Raw genomic sequence first — 23,986 nt, 5'->3', positions numbered from 1 at the left:
GAAAAGTAACAACGTTACATTTATATCTCTGACCCCATGGTTTTTCATTGGGCTAGGAAATATGAAGAAAAGAAAAACGCACATAGCCCAGCCCAATAGTCAAACAGACAAAGGACAGACAAAAAAATCAACGCACATGGGGCTGCCCTGTACGAGAACAGCCTTGCATCCTGTCACGCGAAAGAAATGTTTCGCACGAATCTTAAAACACATATCTAATGGTTACAACGGTGAATGAGACTATAAGTAAAACTCAGCTAGCTGAGTTGTAGCAAATCCGAATGTTCCTTCCGTCTGCTCAACTGCTTCGTCTTCCAGATGGTACCCATCCCCGCGCACTTGCTCAGAAGAAATCAAGTCGTCTTGGACACCAGCAGTTCTACTCGTCTCATCATCAATCAACTGCTCGCTGGCAACTCCATCTCTTAATGCAAACCTGATACCCAAATGAGGGACGAACCTGCCCAGAAAAACAACACAGAGCCAGATATGATCTTAGATTAACAAATACGAGAAAACGCCAATCCAAGCTACTGCCACCGCAAATACAGACACCCCCAAGAGCGAAAATAGGGAAAAATCCAGATTTAGCGGAACATTACCCTGCATCCGATTCCTCGTAGAAGAACTCCATGGCATCCATCACGAAAGCCCTCTACTCCGGCATGCTACAGCTGGGGTCGACGGGCCGAACACACGTACCCTGTGCACTGCCTAACCTCGTAATGGTCACCATAGCGTGTCAACTATCGGGCAATCAACCAGTCACCAGCCCGTGCAGTGGGCCAAATTCAAATCCAACCACGAAGAACATCATGTTCACGCGATAGACCGGCTAAACGTAGGCCCACGTACAAATGGCGAACACGATAGTATTTTTTTTGTTTTTGCAACGAATTCTCAGAGCTTTATCGAACACGATAGTATGGCACCGGTGTATTTCACTTAAATAGAGATCGTATATAGAGTAGCTGAAAAGGCTCACGGCACGCATGCAGATGCTGAAACGCTCGACACAGATTACGGCCTGCAAGGAGCTCTGCCTCCACAACGCCCCCCTCTCGATAGCTGTCGATTACAATGCACGCTTGCCTTCCTATACGGCCCCTGGACCCTGGGTCCCACACATCATACTCGCCCACTCACGCCGACGGCTATTCTCCCCTCTCTCCCACTCTGTCCACGGGCCCTGTTCTTCTTCTCCCCCAAGACTTGCTTGCTCTTCTCGCTGTCGGCCTCCGCTACAGGCTAGCTATCAGGAGAGGGGGCAAAGGCATTACCTGCGAACTTCTGTATCGCCCTTTCCTCATACTGCTCGAGCCAACCCCGAGAGATAAGCTGAGCATGTAGCGACTCAGCCCACCGATCTTGCCGGGCATCTGCTTCAAGCATCTTTACAATTCTCGACATCGTAGGTCGGAGTTCAGCTTCCTCTTGGGTGCAGAGGAGTGATATATTCATAAGTTGTATCAGCTCTTCACGCTGATATGCACGATCCAAATTGGGGTCGACAATTTCTTGCGGTTGGCCTTCTTGCATGAAATGCTTCACCTTCACATTAATCAAACGGTCAACACCATAGGAGCCGAAGCTTTATAAACCATGAAAAGGAATTTTGTTCTATTGTTTGTCAGAGTCATCCGCTGTAACACTGTTAATAGTTACATTTCAGGGGTTCGTGTCAGTATACCTCCTTTCAAAAGTAAAACAAAATAAAGGTAATCTTATCTTTTATACTATTAATAAGTGGGGATCCAGCTCTAAGCACATACCCTTCTAAGTCCAAGTCTAAGTCTCTGTTAATAATTGCCTGTGTCTAAGTCTATGTAAACTTTGATATAGATTGAAGTTACATACATCAATCAATGAATATTGCTTATTTTTTAATTAGACCAGCATACCCTCTCATCTGAAGGGGTATGTTTTACTCTCTTGCATTGTTTTAATTAGAGGGGTTGTACTGAAGCAAAAACCTACACTTCATTGTTATGTGCACAAAAATTCCCACATTAATTTGTACGACCTCTCTTTTTAAATACAGTACATGTCATCATAGTCATGCGGTCAAACTTCTATAAATTTGACTATTAAAATATCAAACCTTACTCATATTGCTAATGTGAAATGATTTATTCAGATGTGTGATGAAAAATAAATAAAATTAAAAAATATATTGTGTACCAACATACACAAATCTGCAAAGAAGAGGTCAAAGTACTTGTGAATAATAACAATAGGATAGAGAAGCTTACATTAACATGGAAGTCTGGACCCTTTCCTGTCACAATCTCTAGCAGCAAGACACCATATCCATATACGTCCGTTTTCGTTGATGCCTTTCCTGTACTCCTGTACTCAGGAGCCATGTAGCCCACTGTTCCCTGGATCTCTGTCGTCACTATTGCCTTCCCTTGGTCCATTATCATTGCTAATCCGAAGTCTCCTAGCACAGCTTCAAAATTTCCATTGAGCAGGACATTGGCAGCCTTGATATCACGGTGGATAATCGGGGGGTTGCAGTTATCATGAAGGTATTCCAAAGCATGGGCAACACCAAGAGCAATTTTCATTCTTTTTGCCCAATCCAATGTTGGTTGATTTGGTTTTAAACCTGCATATTTATGTGATTTCATCAATTTCTTCAACGATAGTTCGAAGCAGACTAATATGATACTCCTCCCTCTGTAAACAAATGCAAGACGTTTTATAGGAGTATAAATGTATAATACTATCCTAGACTGACTTTCTTGTTATTATGTTGCGTCTCATAGAAGTAGAGATAATTCAATTATCTTTACTTTAGGTGATGCCAGAGATTCGTAATTCATCATTCACAGAAGTAAGACATTGTGTCTGCCAATGACTATATTAGAACTGAATCCTCCAACCGAGCAAAAGCCATCAACAAGATATGTGCATAGACAAATATATAAGAAAATCTACTAGCAATGTGATATTACCTTCTAAATTAGAAGAAAGACTCAAATTCTCCATGAAAGGATAAACCAAGAGGCGCTCCTTTCGTTCCATGCAATACCCTGTCAATCTCAATATATTGTTGTGGACAGCCACCCTTATAACTTCAGCTTCTCGTCTGAAAGCCATATCATCCTCATGCTTTTTTATTTTGACAAATCGTTTGACAGCAACTGCTTTATCGTCTTGGCCTGGAAGAACTCCTTTGTAAACCTCAGTTAAAGAGCCCTTGCCAATAAAATTTTCTCTACCAAAATTTCCTGTTGCAATCATGAGATGATGGAACGAGAACTGTTGTGTCTGCCCAAGATCTAGGCTTAGAGCATGCTCATCTGAAATTTAATTTACAGGTTTATCATGTCCTCAGTTGATAAAAAAAAGCCTTTCTTTGTGGAATTCCACTAGAATAGATGGAAAATTATTTTCATGGTGAACATTTCAATATGGTAAACATGCATGAACAAAAATAATTTTACAGCTAATCCTTACTAACCTGGAACATCAAAACATAAATAATGTCGGCTATGCATTCTTCGCAAGATTAGAATAGCAACAAGGACGAGAACTATTGCTCCACCAATGCTTCCAAGAACCACCTTTATGGTGGATTTTCTTGATCCACCTGTCAACAAATGTTTACTATGAAATGCAAGCACATGCTTTTCAACCCAAATGTTGGCTTCCATATAGATTGTCATGTAGGTTTCTGGATTACCTGTATTGTTGATGTTTCCTTCGCATGGCATTGAGTGTGGACCACAATTTAAGTGGTTGCCGGTATAGCTAGAACCACACGATTACACTCATTATGACAATTGAAGGAGTCATAAAATTGATTATATATATATATAAGCTAGTACTAAAGTTGAGGTAGGTCATACTTGTATAGGGCCGCATGAAGTAGTTCAGGTATTTCACCACTAAGATTGTTATATGCCAGATTGCTGCAAAACACAACATGGGGATCATCAGATAATTGAGTTCATATGGTCTTATTCGCTTATTAAAATAAATACAAGGCTTGCAATGACAACAATGACATTCAGTGATTTTTCTTCTTATATCAGCATTGAAAAGAAAACTTACATGGAATTCAAGGATGGAATATTGGACAGAGAGATTGGAATATTTCCACTTAGAAGATTTTGGCTCAGATCCCTGTCAAAGTTGCCACACTCTTACGTTTGTTAGTGAACCACAATACGAAGAGATAACAGAAGTCACGGTCTGACTTACAGATGTTGCAGTTTTGAAAGGCGGCCAAGAGGATCGGGTATTGAGCCATTGAATAGATTATTTTCAAGTCTAAGAATTATCAGACTTGAAAGATTCCCGATCTCCTGTGGGATTCCTCCACTTATGTCGTTACCATCTAAAAACCTGAAACGAAGATATCTGACAATAACGATACTAGAACCATTTTTAATGGATGAAGATATCTGACAATAACGATACTAGAACCATTTTTAATGGATATCTTTTTGTACACCATTTTCATGTATAGATGGACGATAACGATACTAGAACCATTTTCCTCCGCCGCTGCCCACTGCCGTTGGTGTAGCCGCAGTGGCGGCGGCCCCCTGCTTCCAAGGGAGGCTCGGGGAGAGCTCGAGGTGGACGCATGTGCTGGTCGGGCGGCGGCGGCCATCGCGCTCGATACTGCTCTGCTTGTGCTCCGACTGCTGGGCTGGGTCGCGGCCGTCGCCTGCTCCGTTCGCCATGGCTGCTCCCCGCGCGTGGGTGGCTCCCCTCGGCGGCGGATCTTGCCACCGCGCCTGGATCCGGGCTGGTGCACGGGCTGTGCATTCCTCTGCCTCCGGGCGTCCGCGCATTGCTAAGCTGGAGGCGGTGGTCTACAGCGGTCCCGGTGATGTTGTGCTGACCAGTGGCGGGGGTCCTGCTACTCGGATCTGCCGTTTGGCTCCAGTTCGAGCCGGGCATGGTTCGTGGCATTCGTGGATGTCGGTGCATCGCAGTCCTGGCCAAACGGGCGTGCTTCCTGGGCCGACCCAGACCTGGCCAAACGGCCCGGCCCATGCCAGGCACGGCAAGGCACGCCTGTGCCCGATTATTAGCCGGACCGTGCCGTGCCGGCTCGCCGGCGCAGCCTCCCGGCCCAGGCACGGCACGAAGGTTATACGGGCCGGTCCGTAGGCACGCCAGGCCCGCTAGCTTGTTAGTTTTTTTAGGCTATTATTTGGGCTGATTTCGGTCTATTAGGCTGTTTTTTGCCTATTTTAATATATTGGACTGTGTTTTGGATCAATTTTGACCTGTTATGTTGTTTTTTTATCCTATATATATAAATAAGTAAATAAATAAATAAACGGGTTGTGCCGTGCCGGCCCGCGTGCCTGGCATGACCCGTTTAAATCGTGTCGGGCCGGGCCCGTGTCGTCGTGGCGGGCTGGCGGGCCGGCTTGTTTAGCCCGGCCCATTTGCCCAGGTTTGGGCCGACCCAGAAGCACGACAGCCCGGCATGCCACGGGCTAATCGGGTCGTGCCAGACACGCAGCCCGTCTTGGGTCGTGCCTGGGCCTGAAGGCTAGGCACACCGGCCGACACGACACGGCCCGTTTACCGTTATTATTATTTATTTATATATATAAGATAAAAATAGCCAAATAATTTAAAATCGACCAAAAAAACAGTCCAATATGTTAAAATCGACACAAAAACAGCCGAATAGCCCAAAATCGGCCCAAATAACAACCTAAAATGTTAAAAGCCTAGCAGGCCTGGCGTGCCGGCGGGCCGGACCGTATAGCCCCGTGTCGTGCCTGGGCCGGGAGGCTGCGCAGATGGGCCGGCACGACACGGCCCGGCTAATATTCGTGCCTGGCCCCGTTTATGGCGGGCCGTGCCGGGCCAGCCCGTTTGGCCAGGACTGGTGCAGCGGCTCCGGGGCAGTGGTACATGGGTTGCGGTGCTCTGCTCGTGTGGACGTACGGCAGATAACTGGTTGGTGGTCGACGGTGGATGCAGTGGGCCAGCTAGTTTGGTATGTGGCATGAAAGTCTGTCTCTGCCTATGGTCGGGGGCTCGGGGTGAAGTCGGCGGGCGTCGCTACTGTGGAGATCATCTCTAACACACCCTATATAATGCCTCAACCCCCAAAATAACTATCAAAATACAGATCAAGACAGAAAATACTGCCAGATCAGACCCGCAAACGCGTCTGGTCCATAATTTTTTTTGCAGGGCACGACAAAAATTCGTCCACAACCTTTAGATTCATGGGGTGGGAGGCCAACCCGAGCTCGCCCCTTATCCGCAACAAGATTTGGCGCAAGGGAAATTTCCGCGCGGCCGTTCCCTGCTCCCCCTCCTCGCAGCCTTTGCCCGCCCACCGCATGCTCCGGACCTTCTTCCCCGCCATGGAAGCCTTTCAGCCGGCTGATCTTGTCAACGTGGAGGTCGCGCACGCGCAACCCCGTCAGACGGATCTCGTTGTCGGCCATGTCACCCCTGCCGTCGCCATAGTCACCAATGCGCCAGCCTGCAAGCGGCAAGGCAACATTTTCGTGTAGGGCGGCATTCCGGCTAACCCAGCCGGAAGGGAAGTCGCGCCGGGCGCCGTCGCTGCTGCACGATCTGCCCGGACGCCGGCGGGGAAGATGAACAAGAGGTTTCGGACGTGAAGCGAAAGAAGGTTCCTACGAAGAAACCTTCGGTCACTCCATCCCCCCTGGTGAGACGTTCCCCGACGGTGCCTATCTACGGCGCTGCTTGCACCATAGGCGAGGTGTTCGATGAAAGGGCCGGAAGGTATGCATCCTCACTCACTTATTTTTGCTTCGATTTTTTGCCATTGTCGTAGGTCGTGATGAGCTTCTACTTAATGTAGCGCTGGTTCAAACAATGTCGTTGCCGAGTTCGTGAACTTGTTGGCCACCAACAAAATTGACATCGATCAAGCCCCGATAGCTGGTTTCGATTATAATGAATTGGCGGGTGGCGTTGATGACCACGGTGGTGAAAATGAGGTGGAGGAGGTAGATGAGGGAACGTATCAGCAATCGCAGGGAAAAAAGTGTGAGATCGAAGAAGTACACGATATTGGAAGATCAAATCTTGATCAAGGATTGGAGTTCAGTGTGTATGAATCCTTGCACGGGTGTGTTGGCCATATCACATCACAAGCATACCCTGCAAAAACAAGTTAGACGTCCTCTAATTTTGTTGTTGCATGTTTTACGTGGTGACCATGGGTATCTAGTAGGATCGCATCTTACTTACGCAAACACCACAACGGAGATATATGAGTTGCTATTTAACCTCATCCAAGGACCTCCTCGGTCAAATCCGATTCAACTAAAGTTGGAGAAACTGACACCCGCCAGTCATCTTTGAGCAACGGAGTTACTCGTAGCGATGAAACCAGTCTCTCGTAAGCGTACGAGTAATGTCGGTCCGAGCCGCTTCGATCCAACAATATCGCGGAATCAAGAAAAGACTAAGGAGGGCAGCAAAACGCACATCACCGCCCACAAAAACTTTTGTGTTCTACTCGAGAAGACATCTACGCATGAACCTAGCTCTGATACCACTGTTGGGGAACGTCGCATGGGAAACAAAAATTTTCCTACGCGCACGAAGACCTATCATGGTGATGTCCATCTACGAGAGGGGATGTGTGATCTACGTACCCTTGTAGACCGTACAGCAGAAGCGTTAGTGAACGCGGTTGATGTAGTGGAACGTCCTCACGTCCCTCGATCCGCCACGCGAACCGTCCCGCGATCAGTCCCACGATCTAGTGCCGAACGGACGGCACCTCCGCGTTCAGCACACGTACAGCTCGACGATGATCTCGGCCTTCTTGATCCAGCAAGAGAGACGGAGAGGTAGAAGAGTTCTCCGGCAGCGTGACGGCGCTCCGGAGGTTGGTGATGATCTCGTCTCAGCAGGGCTCCGCCCGAGCTCCGCAGAAACGCGATCTAGAGGCAAAACCGTGGAGATATGTGGTCGGGCTGCCGTGGCAAAAGTTGTCTCAAATCAGCCCCAAAACCCCACTATATATAGGAGAGGGAGGGGGAGCCTTGCCTTGGGGTCCAAGAACCCCCAAGGGGTCGGCCGAGCCAAGGGGGGAAGGATTCCCCTCCCAAACCGAGTCCTACTTGGTTTGGAAGGTGGAGTCCTTCTTCCCTTTCCCACCTCCTCATTTTTTTTCCTCTTTGATTTTCTTCCCAATGCCCATAGGCCTCTTTTGGGCTGTCCCACCAGCCCACTAAGGGCTGGTGCGGCACCCCCAACACCTATGGGCTTCCCCGTGGTGGGTGGGCCCCCCCGGTGAACTCCCGGAACCCATTCGTCATTCCGGTACATTCCCGGTAACTCCGAAAACCTTCCGGTAATCAAATGAGGTCATCCTATATATCAATCTTCGTTTCCGGACCATTCCGGAAACCCTCGTGACGTCCGTGATCTCATCCGGGACTCCGAACAACATTCGGTAACCAACCATATAACTCAAATACGCATAAAACAACGTCGAACCTTAAGTGTGCAGACCCTGCGGGTTCGAGAACTATGTAGACATGACCCGAGAGACTCCTCGGTCAATATCCAATAGCGGGTCCTGGATGCCCATATTGGATCCTACATATTCTACGAAGATCTTATCGTTTGAACCTCAGTGCCAAGGATTCATATAATCCCGTATGTCATTCCCTTTGTCCTTCGGTATGTTACTTGCCCGAGATTCGATCGTCAGTATCCGTATACCTATTTCAATCTCGTTTTACCGGCAAGTCTCTTTACTCGTTGCGTAATACAAGATCCCGCAACTTACACTAAGTCACATTGCTTGCAAGGCTTGTGTGTGATGTTGTATTACCGAGTGGGCCCCGAGATACCTCTCCGTCACACGGAGTGACAAATCCCAGTCTCGATCCATACTAACTTAACGAACACCTTCGGAGATACCTGTAGAGCATCTTTATAGTCACCCAGTTACGTTGCGACGTTTGATACACACAAAGTATTCCTCCGGTGTTAGTAAGTTATATGATCTCATGGTCATAGGAATAAATACTTGACACGCAGAAAACAGTAGCAATAAAATGACACGATCAACATGCTACGTCTATTAGTTTGGGTCTAGTCCATCACGTGATTCTCCTAATGACGTGATCCAGTTATCAAGCAACAACACCTTGTTCATACTCAGAAGACACTGACTATCGTTGATCAACTGGCTAGCCAACTAGAGGCTTGCTAGGGACAGTGTTTTGTCTATGTATCCACACATGTAAATGAGTCTTCGTTCAATACAATTATAGCATGGATAATAAACGATTATCTTGATACAGGAATTGTAATAATAACTATATTTATTATTGCCTCTAGGGCATAATTCCAAGAGTCTCCCACTTGCACTAGAGTCAATAATCTAGCCCTCACATCATCATGCGAATTACATTGTAATAAATCTAACACCCATACAGTTCTGGTGTTGATCATGCTTTGCCCGTGGAAGAGGTTTAGTCAGCGGGTCTGCTACATTCAGATCCGTGTGCACTTTGCATATATTTACGTCCTCCCCTTCGACGTAGTCGCGGATGAGGTTGAAGCGTCGTTTGATGTGTCTGGACTTCTTGTGAAACCGTGGTTCCTTTGCTAGGGCAATGGCACCCGTGTTGTCACAGAACAAGGTTATTGGATTCAGTGCGCTTGGCACCACTCCAAGATCCGTCATGAATTGCTTCATCCAGACACCCTCCTTAGCTGCCTCTGAGGCAGCCATGTACTCCGCTTCACATGTAGAATCTGCTACGACGCTCTGCTTGGAACTGCACCAGCTTACTGCACCCCCATTAAGAATAAATACGTATCCGGTTTGCGACTTAGAGTCGTCCGGATCTGTGTCAAAGCTTGCATCGACGTAACCTTTTACGGCGAGCTCTTCGTCACCTCCATACACGAGAACATCTCCTTAGTCCTTTTCAGGTACTTCAGGATATTCTTGACCGCCATCCAGTGATCCACTCCTGGATTACTATGGAACCTACCTGCCATACTTATGGCCAGGCTAACATCCGGTCTAGTGCACAGCATTGCATACATGATAGAACCTATGGCTGAAGCATAGGGGACGGAGCGCATATGTTCTCTATCTTCATCAGTTGCTGGGCACTGAGTCTTACTCAATCTCGTACCTTGTAAAACTGGCAAGAACCCTTTCTTGGACTGTTCCATTTTGAACCTCTTCAAAACTTTATCAAGGTATGTGCTTTGTGAAAGTTCTATCAGGCGTTTTGATCTATCCCTGTATATCTTAATGCCTAGAATGTAAGCAGCTTCTCCTAGGTCCTTCATAGAGAAACTTTTATTCAAGTAATCCTTTATGCTCTCCAAAAACTCTACGTTGTTTCCAATCAATAATATGTCATCCACATATAATATTAGAAACGCCAGAGAGCTCCCACTCACTTTCTTGTAAATACAAGATTCTCCAACCACTTGTATAAACCCAAATGCTTTGATCACCTCATCAAAGCGTTTGTTCCAACTCCGAGATGCTTGCACCAGTCCATAAATGGATTGCTGGAGTTTGCACACCTTGTTAGCATCCTTAGGATCGACAAAACCTTCGGGTTGCATCATATACAATTCTTCCTTAAGGAAACCGTTAAGGAACGCCATTTTGACATCCATCTGCCAGATTTCATAATCGAAAAATGCAGCTATTGCTAACATGATTCTGACGGACTTAAGCATCGCTACGGGTGAGAATGTCTCATCGTAGTCAACTCCTTGAACTTGTGAAAAACTCTTTGCCACAAGTCGAGCTTTATAAACGGTCACATTGCCGTCATCGTCCGTCTTCCTCTTAAAGATCCATTTGTTCTGAATAGCCTTGCAGCCCTCAGGCAGTACCTCCAAAGTCCACACTTTGTTCTCATACATGGATCCTATCTCGGACTTCATGGCTTCTAGCCATTTGTTGGAATCTGGGCCCACCATTGCTTCTTCATAATTTGCAGGTTCATTGTTGTCTAACAACATGATCGATAAGACGGGATTGCCATACCACTCTGGAGCAGCACGTGGTCTCGTCGACCTGCGTGGTTCGACAGAAACTTGAACCGGAGTTTCATGATCATCATCATTAACTTCCTCCTCAACCGGCGTCGCAACGACAGAGGTTTCCCCTTGCCCCGCGCCACCATCCAGAGGGATGAGAGGTTTGACAACCTCGTTAAGTTCTATCTTCCTCCCACTCAATTCTCTCGAGAGAAACTCCTTCTCGAGAAAAGCTCCGTTTTTAGCAACAAACACTTTGCCCTCGGATTTGAGATAGAAGGTGTACCCAACTGTCTCTTTTGGGTAACCTATGAAGATGCACTTTTCCGCTTTGGGTTCCAGCTTTTTAGGCTGAAGCTTTTTGACATAAGCATCACATCCCCAAACTTTAAGAAATGACAACTTTGGCCTTTTGCCAAACCACAGTTCGTATGGTGTCGTCTCAACGGATTTTGATGGTGCCCTATTTAAAGTGAATACAGCTGTTTCTAATGCATAACCCCAAAATGATAATGGCAAATCGGTAAGAGACATCATAGATCGCACCATCTCTAATAAAGTACGATTACGACGTTCGGACACACCATTACGCTGTGGTGTTCCAGGCGGTGTCAACTGTGAAACAATACCACATTGTCTTAAGTGAGCACCAAACTCGAAACTCAGATATTCACCCCCCACGATCAGACCATAGGAACTTGATCTTCTTGTTACGATGATTTTCGACTTCACTCTGAAATTGTTTGAACTTTTCAAATGTTTCAGACTTGTGCTTCATTAAGTAGACATAACCATATCTACTCAAATCGTCAGTGAAGGTGAGAAAATAACGATATCCGCTGCGTGCCTCTACGCTCATCGGACCACACACATCGGTATGTATGATTTCCAACAAGTCACTTGCACGCTCCATTGTTTCAGAGAACGGAGTTTTAGTCATCTTGCCCATGAGGCATGGTTCGCACTTGTCAAGTGAATCAAAGTCAAGTGACTCCAAAAGTCCATCGGCATGGAGTTTCTTCATGCGCTTTACACCAATATGACCTAAGCGGCAGTGCCACAAAAATATGGCGCTATCATTGTTAACTCTAACTCATTTGGTCTCAATGTTATGTATGTGTGTATCACTATCAAGATTCAGTATGAACAATCCTCTCACATTGGGTGCATGACCATAAAAGATGTTACTCGTAGAAATAGAACAACCATTATTCTCTGACTTAAAAGAGTAACCGTCTCGCAATAAACAAGATCCAGATATAATGTTCATGCTCAACGCAGGCACTAAATAACAATGATTTAAGTTCATAACTAATCCTGACGGTAACTGAAGTGAGACTGTGCCGACGGCGATTGCATCAACCTTGGAACCATTTCCCACGCGCATCGTCACTTCATCTTTCGCCAGCCTTCGTCTATTCCGCAGTTCCTGTTTCGAGTTGCAAATATGAGCAACAGAACCGGTATCGAATACCTAGGCACTACTACGAGAGCCGGTTAAGTACACATCAATAACATGTATATCAAATATACCTGATTTTTCTTTGGCCGCCTTCTTATCAGCCAGATACTTGGGGCAATTGCGCTTCTAGTGACCCATACCCTTGCAATAGTAACACTCTGTTTCAGGCTTAGGTCCAGCTTTGGGTTTCTTCGTCGGATTGGCAACAGGCTTGCCGCTCTTCTTCGAATTACCCTTCTTGCCTTTGCCGTTTCTCTTGAAACTAGTGGTCTTATTCACCATCAACACTTGATGCTCTTTACGGAGTTCAGACTCTGCGACTTTCAGCATCGCAAACAACTCGCCGGGAGACTTGTTCATCCCTTGCATGTTGTAGTTCAACACAAAGCCTTTATAGCTTGGCGGCAGTGATTGAAGGATTCTGTCAGTGATAGCTTCTTGCGGGAGTTCAATCCCCAGCTCAGCTAGACGGTTTGAGTACCCAGACATTTTTAGCACATGTTCACTGACAGACGAGTTCTCCTCCATCTTGCAAGCATAGAATTTATCGGAGGTCCCATACCTCTCGATCCGGGCGTTCTTCTGAAAGATAAACTTCAACTCCTGGAACATCTCAAATGCTCCATGACGCTCAAAGCGACGTGGAAGTCCCGGTTCTAAGCCATACACGACTTCACATTGAACTATTGAGTAGTCCTCCTTACGTGCTAACCAAGCGTTCTTAACATCCTGATCGGCCGTAGCGGGTGGTTCATCTCCTAACGCAGCATTAAGGACACAATCCTTGTTCCCAGCTTGTAAGATTAGCTTAAGATTACGAGCCCAGTCTACGAAGTTGCTTCCATCATCTTTCAACTTAGCTTTCTCTAGGAACGTATTAAAATTCAGGATGACTGTCGCGTGAGCCATGATCTACAACACAAATATGTTCAAAGTGGACTTAGACTATGTTCAAGATAATTAGAGTTTAACTTAATCAAATTATTCGCTAAACTCCCACTCAAAAAGTACATCTCTCTAGTCATTTGAGTGGTTCATGATCCACTTACACTAGCTCAAGTCCGATCATCACGTGAGTTGAGTATAGTTTCAATGGTAAGCATCCCTATGCTAATCATATCATCTATATGATTCATGATCCACCTTTCGGTCTCATGTGTTCCGAGGCCATGTCTGCACATGCTAGGCTCGTCAAGCTTAACCCGAGTGTTCCGCGTGCGCAACTGTTTTGCACCCGTTGTATGTGAACGTTGAGTCTATCACACTCGATCATCACGTGGTGTCTCGAAACGACGAACTGTAGCAACGGTGCACAGTCGGGGAGAACACAATTTCGTCTTGAAATTTTAGTGAGAGATCACCTCATAATGCTACCGTCGTTCTAAGCAAAATAAGGTGCAGAAAAGGATTAACATCACATGCAATTCATAAGTGACATGATATGGCCATCATCACGTGCTCCTTGATCTCCATCATCAAAGCACCGGCACGATCTTCTTTGTCACCGGCGCCACACCATGATCTCCATCAACGTGTCGCCATCGGGGTTGTCGTGCTACTCATGCTATTACTACTAAAGCTACATCCTAGCAAAATAGTAAACGCATCTGCAAGCACAAACGTTAGTATAAAGAAAACCCTATGGCTCCCGCCGGTTGCCGTACCATCGACGTGCAATTCGATATTTTCTATTACAACATGATCATCTCATACATCCAATATATCACATCACATCGTTGGCCATATCACATCACAAGCATACCCTGCAAAAACAAGTTAGACGTCCTCTAATTTTGTTGTTGCATGTTTTACGTGGTGACCATGGGTATCTAGTAGGATCGCATCTTACTTACGCAAACACCACAACGGAGATATATGAGTTGCTATTTAACCTCATCCAAGGACCTCCTCGGTCAAATCCGATTCAACTAAAGTTGGAGAAACTGACACCCGCCAGTCATCTTTGAGCAACGGAGTTACTCGTAGCGATGAAACCAGTCTCTCGTAAGCGTACGAGTAATGTCGGTCCGAGCCGCTTCGATCCAACAATATCGCGGAATCAAGAAAAGACTAAGGAGGGCAGCAAAACGCACATCACCGCCCACAAAAACTTTTGTGTTCTACTCGAGAAGACATCTACGCATGAACCTAGCTCTGATACCACTGTTGGGGAACGTCGCATGGGAAACAAAAATTTTCCTACGCGCACGAAGACCTATCATGGTGATGTCCATCTACGAGAGGGGATGTGTGATCTACGTACCCTTGTAGACCGTACAGCAGAAGCGTTAGTGAACGCGGTTGATGTAGTGGAACGTCCTCACGTCCCTCGATCCGCCCCGCGAACCGTCCCACGATCAGTCCCACGATCTAGTGCCGAACGGACGGCACCTCCGCGTTCAGCACACGTACAGCTCGACGATGATCTTGGCCTTCTTGATCCAGCAAGAGAGACGGAGAGGTAGAAGAGTTCTCCGACAGCGTGACGGCGCTCCGGAGGTTGGTGATGATCTCGTCTCAGCAGGGCTCCGCCCGAGCTCCGCAGAAACGCGATCTAGAGGCAAAACCGTGGAGATATGTGGTCGGGCTGCCGTGGCAAAAGTTGTCTCAAATCAGCCCCAAAACCCCACTATATATAGGAGAGGGAGGGGGGAGCCTTGCCTTGGAGTCCAAGAACCCCCAAGGGGTCGGCCGAGCCAAGGGGGGAAGGATTCCCCTCCCAAACCGAGTCCTACTTGGTTTGGAAGGTGGAGTCCTTCTTCCCTTTCCCACCTCCTCATTTTTTTTCCTCTTTGATTTTCTTCCCAATGCCCATAGGCCTCTTTTGGGCTGTCCCACCAGCCCACTAAGGGCTGGTGCGGCACCCCCAACACCTATGGGCTTCCCCGGGGTGGGTGGCCCCCCCCCGGTGAACTCCCGGAACCCATTCGTCATTCCGGTACATTCCCGGTAACTCCGAAAACCTTCCGGTAATCAAATGAGGTCATCCTATATATCAATCTTCGTTTCCGGACCATTCCGGAAACCCTCGTGACGTCCGTGATCTCATCCGGGACTCCGAACAACATTCGGTAACCAACCATATAACTCAAATACGCATAAAACAACGTCGAACCTTAAGTGTGCAGACCCTGCGGGTTCGAGAACTATGTAGACATGACCCGAGAGACTCCTCGGTCAATATCCAATAGCGGGTCCTGGATGCCCATATTGGATCCTACATATTCTACGAAGATCTTATCGTTTGAACCTCAGTGCCAAGGATTCATATAATCCCGTATGTCATTCCCTTTGTCCTTCGGTATGTTACTTGCCCGAGATTCGATCGTCAGTATCCGTATACCTATTTCAATCTCGTTTTACCGGCAAGTCTCTTTACTCGTTGCGTAATACAAGATCCCGCAACTTACACTAAGTCACATTGCTTGCAAGGCTTGTGTGTGATGTTGTATTACCGAGTGGGCCCCGAGATACCTCTCCGTCACACGGAGTGACAAATCCCAGTCTCGATCCATACTAACTTAACGAACACCTTCGGAGATACCTGTAGAGCATCTTTATAGTCACCCAGTTACGTTGCGACGTTTGATACACACAAAGTATTCCTCCGGTGTTAGTAAGTTATATGATCTCATGGTCATAGGAATAAATACTTGACACGCAGAAAACAGTAGCAATAAAATGATACGATCAACATGCTACGTCTATTAGTTTGGGTCTAGTCCATCACGTGATTCTCCTAATGACGTGATCCAGTTATCAAGCAACAACACCTTGTTCATACTCAGAAGACACTGACTATCGTTGATCAACTGGCTAGCCAACTAGAGGCTTGCTAGGGACAGTGTTTTGTCTATGTATCCACACATGTAAATGAGTCTTCGTTCAATACAATTATAGCATGGATAATAAACGATTATCTTGATACAGGAATTGTAATAATAACTATATTTATTATTGCCTCTAGGGCATAATTCCAACAGATTATGGTGCCGGAGTAGGAACAAGTGCAGACGATGGATTCTGGGGAGTCGATGGATTCGGGAGCGGCGATGACCTCGATGGTGCAGACTGAAGAACGACCAGGATACATGAAGTCCTTTTGCGTTTGTCTTTTAAACTATGCTCTCATTTCACGCACGAACTATGTTTTATTGTTTAAATTCGAACTCATTTGCCGGAATCGTCGTCAAATTCCAACTATGTTTTATTGGGAGGTTTTCCGGTTTGCGGGTCGACGCGGTGGCGCCCGAACAGACCCCGCATTGACGACCCATATAATAGCATCTTCTGCGAATGTCCTTTTATACGGGTCCGTTTTTTAGGGGGGGGTCTGCCTCTGCCCGCACATGCACCGGCCCGCAAAGACCGTCTTTCGCGAACTGTAAACGACTTTTGCGGATCAACATTATACAGGGTCTGCTAGAGACGCTCTCACCGTCCCTTATTTTGAGGAAACCTTACATCTATGGTCTCTAGTGATGGCGGTGCATTGAACATCTTTTTTGAAAGTTGGGACCAGTGGTGGTGGTGGTGACAGTGCGACTGGTTTGGAGTTGATGGTGGTTGTTCGATGGTGTTCTTTGGGGCTCGACGGTGATGCCTTTGACGCTAGTGTGCACAGTAAAGCGATTCGGTTCTAGACTTTGCTCCTTGATGCCCTTCGGCTTCGCCGACAGTGACGCTGTTTTGACGTAGCCTCGGCCGTGTGTGACTCTTCGTTCGGGTGTGGACTCGATCGCCAATTGCCCTTCAGCTACATCAATAGCTCTGAGGCATCATGGATGGTCTCGGTTGATTGGAGCCTTCGTCTATGGTGTTTTTATCCTCGTGCGGCTCGGGTTTGGTGGATGTCAGAGCGGCAGCTCCGGAAGGTGGATGTGCGCCGGGGCGGCAGCCTCGAATTGCAGTGCATTCATGACTCCATGGGGCAGGATCGTGCCTTTTCTTTGTGTGGGTGTCGTCCTTGTGCTGCGAGGGTAGCGAGCGCGTCGACCCGGTCGACGCGATAAGACGTGTCGGTTTGACTGATATGTCAGGGCGGTGGCCCTGATTTTTTGGCAAAGCATACGTGGTCTGCGGGCGGTTGTCTCCTGTAGCTAGTGCTAGTGGGTGAATCTACTAGGGGCTTTAATATAGGCTTGAACACCCCCCCCCCCCCTCAACACTGAAAAATTAATTTTTACTATTAGTCTCAAGGCCTAATTCAACCACTTGCCAGTCCAGCCAATAAATGTTCACCCCAATTAGGCAGCCCAGCCCCCCTTTATGTTTTTCTAGATTCGCCACTGGCTATGGCTATAGGATGTCTATGTTGTGCGGCGTTGTGGCTCGCGTGCGAGGGGTGGTTGTCAAGGCGGCTCCGGACTTGGGTGTGTGTTGATGCGATGGTAGCCTTGTGTCGTGTGAATGACGAGGCTTCGTTGCTTGTGCGGTTTTTTGTTTGGTTCGCCTTATAAATTGATTTGTCATGTTTGGGTTTTAATCCATTTTTTTATAAACTGGATCAGTTTCTTTTTGAAATATATTCAAGTGGAGAGTCTTTGCCCTCGGGTGACTGTTTCAAAAAAATCATGAGAAAAAAATCATAGATTTCATAAGTAATCGATCCTTGGTCTTACAGCCGTTGTAGTGTTTTCAACTTCGCAATGCTGGGCGACAAGACTCCACTTAACCCTGATGAGCTCAAGCTTCTGAAAATTCAGAAATGAGAAGCTAAGCAAATAGTCTTGTGAACAGATGTACGTGCTATTACAAACTTAGTAATAGATGCTAAGCAAACATCCTTGTGAACCGTAAATTGTATGGAACTAGCGATTATAATGATGGGCACGATGCTCTGGCACCGATCACATATGCTCCATATATCTGTACCATTAAGTATGGGCTGGAAATGTGTGTGCCATACACATTTTCGTTGAGGATACATGCACATGAACACCAATATACCCAGCGTACTATAGGGAGATTGAATGCAGAGGGTATGATACAAGTGGGAGGATGTTGAGATCCTCTGTCTACCTCCAGGAAGAAGCAGAAATTCCATGGCGATTATGGGGTGCCGAAGTCAATGTTTGAGCTGCGTGGGCCTGTGTGGTGGGGGATGGATGCTGGCTATAGGTACAAAACGGTATGTCTAGTGCCTACATCAGCACAGATGTGGAAAATGCATTCAATTTGAGTGCCAAACATGGGCCTTGCGGTGTCTCACAAAAATAATATGAAATGTCGTATATGGATGGATTACAAGAGCTAGTGCTAATCTCAACATGAGTGAGAGGTACAGATCGCAGGAGCATATGAGCCTGGGAGCGAAAACGAATTTTTAATAAGGAATGTGCAATTTCTCAAAAAAGTAAAAGATGAGCAATGTGCAATCTAAATGGAATCTCTTTATCCAAGGGAAAGTTGGTATCAAACACAAAGGATATGCTTAACTGAAAATGCGCGAGATTCTTTCCTCTGTTCAAAGGATAGAATGTAAACATACTGTAACTGCCTTTTGCCGGACGGGTTCAGTGGAGAACTGAGATGATTGGGCTAGGCTTCACTTACATTTGAACGACTTGTCCTCCAGCACACAAGACAGTAGCAATAGCACTACATGCAGTATCTAGATGGTCTTTCCATTCTTCTAGGACACCACGACTGTCATTAAGCATCATCTTCACCTCAGACAGAGCCTGGACTGGAGAAAGGCAAGTTTTATTAGTAGTAAATAAAAAGGTAAACAGTCAATCAAAGAGAACATCTATTGCATGTTTCATTTGCAATATGGACTGTAACGGACGTAGAGCTTCTGAAATGATATATACAATCGTAAAACATATAACATGAAAAGGATATGCGTTCGTCTCTCTTTATGGTTGTTTTCTCGGCATTGCTAATTCACACAATTGACAACGACAGGTTCAAGGATCTAAAATCCAGTGAAGTGTTTATATTTTCGAAAGAGTCTACTGTATTCTACATCCCTTTGAAAAAAAATCTGTTCTACAGCACTTCTTTTTGCGCCACTAGTAATGTGTGACATCTTCTGGTCAAAATTCTCAATCTGAATATGCAGTTCACTTGTCCAGTTACTTTATGTGTGCTTAAGGTAAAAGTCCTAGTATAAAGGTCTTACCCTGTTGATCGACCATCTGACATGCAACAGACTGTAAGAACCCCAGAAAAATTAATCCATGTACTAGCTTCATGGTTTCTGAAAGCTGATATCAGCCTTATCTTGATTGAAGAACGAAGGGTTGCCGCTGATTATAATCTTAACTCTGTTTGCTTCACATAACAGAGGTGATGTGTCAGTGCCAGTATGCCAAATACCTGCATTATTATGGATCAAAATAAAGGGCATACGAGACACAGCAGATGATGACATCAACTGAGAATAGTACTCCCTCCCTTCCACGGTATAGTGCATATTTTGTTTTTTCAAGTCAAGCGTTTCTATGTTTGACCAAACTTTTAGCATATTAATATCTAAAGTACTAAATAAATAAACGGAAAAGCTATTTTCCAAACGTTCGGGAATATGTAACAGATCTGAACGGGCGATGACATTTATTTTAAGACTGCATGGTCCGCGCGTTGGGGTTTTGTTCGCGAAAGACGCGGCGGGATGGTGTGAGGTCATGGGCTCCCATTTGTTCGCTTCTGACTGTTATTTTTTCTCGATCAACTTCTTCTATTTTTCTGGCATAGTAAAAGCATTTCAAGGAAGTGGTAGTCGAACTCCACACCTTGGTAGATTTTTTTTTTAGGGATACACCTCTTGGTAGATAACTGTGGCAGGAAACCACATGGCCTACACTGGGCTTGTGTTTCCGAATAGGCTGGTAGTGCTTGTACATGTATGTAACGTAAAGTGAAACATAAACCTTCTTTTCCTTTTTTACGCTGATCTTTTCTTTACCACTTTGGCTTTATTTTTCCTTTTCTTTTCTAGTCCGATGACTCATCTACTTTGTTAGTATGGTTATATACGCACCGTCTAGCTGATTATTTATGTACAAACATAGCGATAACTTTTTATCCGATGAAAAAGGTTGTTAAATACGGAGCTCGAAAACTACAATATAAATATCATGATAATATACGCATAACAGGTCATATAACTTAGACACATACAAGCGAAGCCATAACTTTGACCTGAGAAAAAAGTTATTAAAAATATACCCCGGTAAGTTATATGTATTATAACATGGTAATATGTGTACCGCTTACCTGAGGTTGCTCAGGACTGTTTGGTTTACTAGAAAAGGAGAAGGGTTGTAGGCAATCTGGGTTTAAACAGATGCTTGATTTTTGGAGAAATGAACTTTTAAAACTAAGAACGTAAAAATTCAAAAGTTGCCTTCATCCCACCTATTGCTGATCTACCCCTTTTTCTGTTTCCTTCACAAATGGTTGGCATTGATCTGAATACTCTCCCTGCAGGGCCGGCCCTGGGGGGGTTCCACGGGGGCGGCCGCACGGGGCCCAAAATTGTTGGGGACCCGCTGCATATATAATACGTATACTAGGTCAGGCCTGTACTAGGCATTGTAAAGTCTCTCGTCTCCCTGCACGCCGCGACTCTCATCTGCAGGCACAAAAGAGTACGAGACTACTACCAGGACTACGAGACTACGACACGGGCAGGCCCTGGACGCCGGCTTCATTGCCACGCAGGCACGCACGCCGGCACGCGGGCATGTCCTGGACCCTCGTCTGTAACTTCTCCCGTAACGTACGTCAGTCTGTCTGTTCTCCTGACGGATCTCGTTCTAGTTTGGATCAGTTCTAGTTTGGAATAAGCAAACCCTTGGAATAAGTTGCCGTCTGTTCTCCTGATGGGTCTCATTTTAGTTTGATTCGTAGATCAGTTCTCGTTCTAGTTTGCAATTTACTGATGCCTGATGGATCTAGACCTGCAATTACTTCTAGTGATTCTTTTTTAATTTTTGGGTAGTTTATGCCCTATTTTTGATTCGTATTTATTTATTTTCAGAATTAGTATGAAGCCTGAATCAGGTGCTGCAAAAAAAAGAAAGAGGAAAGGAGATCAAAAATTGGTAGATTCATAAAGAGGATCTCTTCGTAAGTTTTTGACGAGTAACCCAGCCACTTCAAAAAATCCAGACGAGTCGGCGTTAGTTCTTGTGGAAGAACCAAGTAATGTGAATCTGAAAGATGATATCCATACAGAAGACAATGTTGACATCGACGCGGACGATAAAAATGTGAGTGATCATGACCATAATCCATCTCCCATGGAATCTGCTAGTGTTGATGAAGAACCAATTCATGTGGATATTTATGATCCAGTAAATTGGGCTAGTCTTGATAACAAAGCAAGGGATATAATAGTTGAGAAGGGGCCTATTAGAGAAGCTGACATTACTTTTCCTTTAAATGGCAAGAGAAGACATTTTTCATATGCCCATTACTCTAGAACAATGAGCAACAGAGAGGTACGTGATCGAAAATGGTTAGTTTAATCGAAACAGGTTGACAAACTTATATATCATAGTGGAATTACGTCTTTGTGCCTCCGTGGTTTTTTCCCGTAAGGGTTTTTCACGTAAAAAAATTGTGTCTCATTTTTCTTGCTATTTATTTCGCTAACCTACACTATTTATTTATACTTAGGGGCTTTAAATTTTAGTTTCGCCCCGGATCCCAGAAATCTCAGGACCGGCCCTGACTCCCTGATAACTATGATGAAGATGCTGATGCCCCTCTCTACTGCACGCAAGCCCCTCCTGTAGGTTTGCCTACGATGGTGAAGGGTGTGGGCGAGTGGCCAGACTTGGTTGACGACTTGCTCTCCACTCTTTGAGTCACAGCTACTTAGTGTACTGGATTAGTTGAGTAGGACGTGAGCATGGTGACTATATGGTGGGGTGGTAGGCGATTCCATGCATATGTTTGGTTGCGGGGAGAGATTTTCCAGAGCTACATGGCACGGGCTTGACTTTTCTAGACACAGTCTAATCCACGGCGTATTCCTCGGGAATCTCTCGACATCATTTGGCGCTCCGGGGACAGAGCTTACGTATAAGAATTGATCAAAAGAGAATAAACAAACCGAGAGAAAACGGGGGTAGTTTTTCCACGACTCAATGGTAGATTATTTTTGGCCCCGAGATTTGACAGGGATCTGGTGGGAAATGGAATTTCCCTCTATTCTTGATCAATCAAATGCACAGCTAATTTACCCGGGCCGAATTATCCACGGGTGGCAGCTACCCAAGGATTAGGCGGGGATCCCCGACTTCTCTCCGCACACCAAACGAGCCCCTAAAAATCCCCTCCCCCCGTTCCGTTTGTGGGACGAAATTTTTGGGAGGCTAACGCGCGGAGAACTGACCTTGTGTCGACGATGTAGCGTGCGCCTCCCCCGTCGTTTCGCCGCCTCGCGCCACAGGCAGCGCCCCACTCTTCTCTCGTCCCGCTCGAGTCACCTGCTGATGTCTGCCTCGATGTGGTGCTCGCAATCGCCGGTTCGCGCCCCGTTGGCGCTGCTGTTGGACTCTCGCCGGCGAACCTAGGGGACTTATCTCTTGTTGCCCTGTGGAGAGGAGTGCCGTCGCTGAAAGCTTAAGCGCTCGTGCTGCAGGCAACACAAACACTAACCGAGAACACTCGGTTTTCTACCCAAGCGACCGAACAGAATCAGCTCACCACCACCAACTCGACACCTGCACAAGGAAAATGGTACTACCCGCACGTCGGGGTCACCTCCGCCGAGAACATTCGGTTTTCCACCGAAGTAACCGAACCATATTCTCAACCAGATCATGACGACGGACGTTGTCGCGTTTGCCACTTTTAACAATAAAAGGTAGGATTTTATAAAATATGTGGAAAAATAGAAATTTATAAAATGCAGGGAGGGCGTGAGGTGAAAGTCCATTTTTTGAGAAATGAAATATCATTTTTTTGTTTGCAGAGTGAAATGTCAATATTTGCTAGGACGGGAAAACCCTAACCTTTTTTTTGTAATCATGTCTGTATGTATTGACTTGAGAAGAAGAATACTTTCGTTGTGGGTGTTTTAACAATGCGCATATAAAACATCACCAGAATAATTGGTACAATAATTTTAGCAAACATCTGCCCTAAAACGGTACTTCCTCCGGTCCTTTTTAGTCCGCATACTAGATTTGTGTCAAGTCAAACTTTACAAAGTTTGACCAAATATATATTAAAAAATATCAACATCTACAATATCAAATATACATTTCATGAAACAACATTTCGTAATGGATCTAACAATATTAATTTGGTATTGTGAATGTTGATACATGTTTCGATAAGTTTGGTCAAAGTAGAGATACTTTGACTTCGGACAAAGCTAATATGCAGACTAAAAAGAACCGGAGAGAGTACATTGGTTCAGCGGCATAGAACTAATCGGTAGCGCGAATGTAAAACATACGCAAAATATTTATTAGCAAGCCAGAAGAAACAACGATTTTTCTAACTATTGGACAAAAGAGTGTTTTCTAACAGAAAATAGTGTACTTAACTCTG

At 45.6% G+C, this 23,986-nt stretch overlaps 1 protein-coding gene across 7 annotated transcripts; it reads right to left on the bottom strand.

The window, feature by feature from the left end:
- Positions 1 to 23,151, bottom strand: LOC123412289 (LRR receptor kinase SERK2-like). Of its 7 annotated transcripts, none has more exons than XM_045105244.1 (13): positions 22,821 to 23,151; positions 19,596 to 19,747; positions 19,025 to 19,152; positions 18,091 to 18,162; positions 4,213 to 4,356; positions 4,063 to 4,134; positions 3,858 to 3,920; positions 3,692 to 3,759; positions 3,470 to 3,598; positions 2,961 to 3,308; positions 2,253 to 2,611; positions 603 to 1,551; positions 1 to 460 (listed from the first exon to the last, which is right to left on the bottom strand). In XM_045105244.1, exons 3-12 carry the CDS (start codon positions 19,132 to 19,134, stop codon positions 1,249 to 1,251), a joined length of 1,668 nt encoding a protein of 555 aa, XP_044961179.1. In that variant the 5' UTR covers positions 19,135 to 19,152; positions 19,596 to 19,747; positions 22,821 to 23,151; the 3' UTR covers positions 1 to 460; positions 603 to 1,248. The 7 variants fall into 7 exon arrangements, with proteins under 7 accessions (XP_044961179.1, XP_044961178.1, XP_044961176.1 ...); XM_045105243.1 differs by having other exon boundaries at positions 19,025 to 19,157; positions 19,596 to 19,792; positions 22,821 to 23,149; XM_045105241.1 differs by having other exon boundaries at positions 19,025 to 19,157; positions 22,821 to 23,149.
- Between the last annotated feature and the right edge of the window lie 835 nt (positions 23,152 to 23,986).

This window comes from Hordeum vulgare, chromosome 7H (genome assembly GCF_904849725.1).
Source record: "Hordeum vulgare subsp. vulgare chromosome 7H, MorexV3_pseudomolecules_assembly, whole genome shotgun sequence".
NCBI lineage: Eukaryota > Viridiplantae > Streptophyta > Magnoliopsida > Poales > Poaceae > Hordeum > Hordeum vulgare.
Note: the sequence above shows the minus strand (reverse complement) of the source record. Positions and strands in the feature narration are given on the sequence as shown.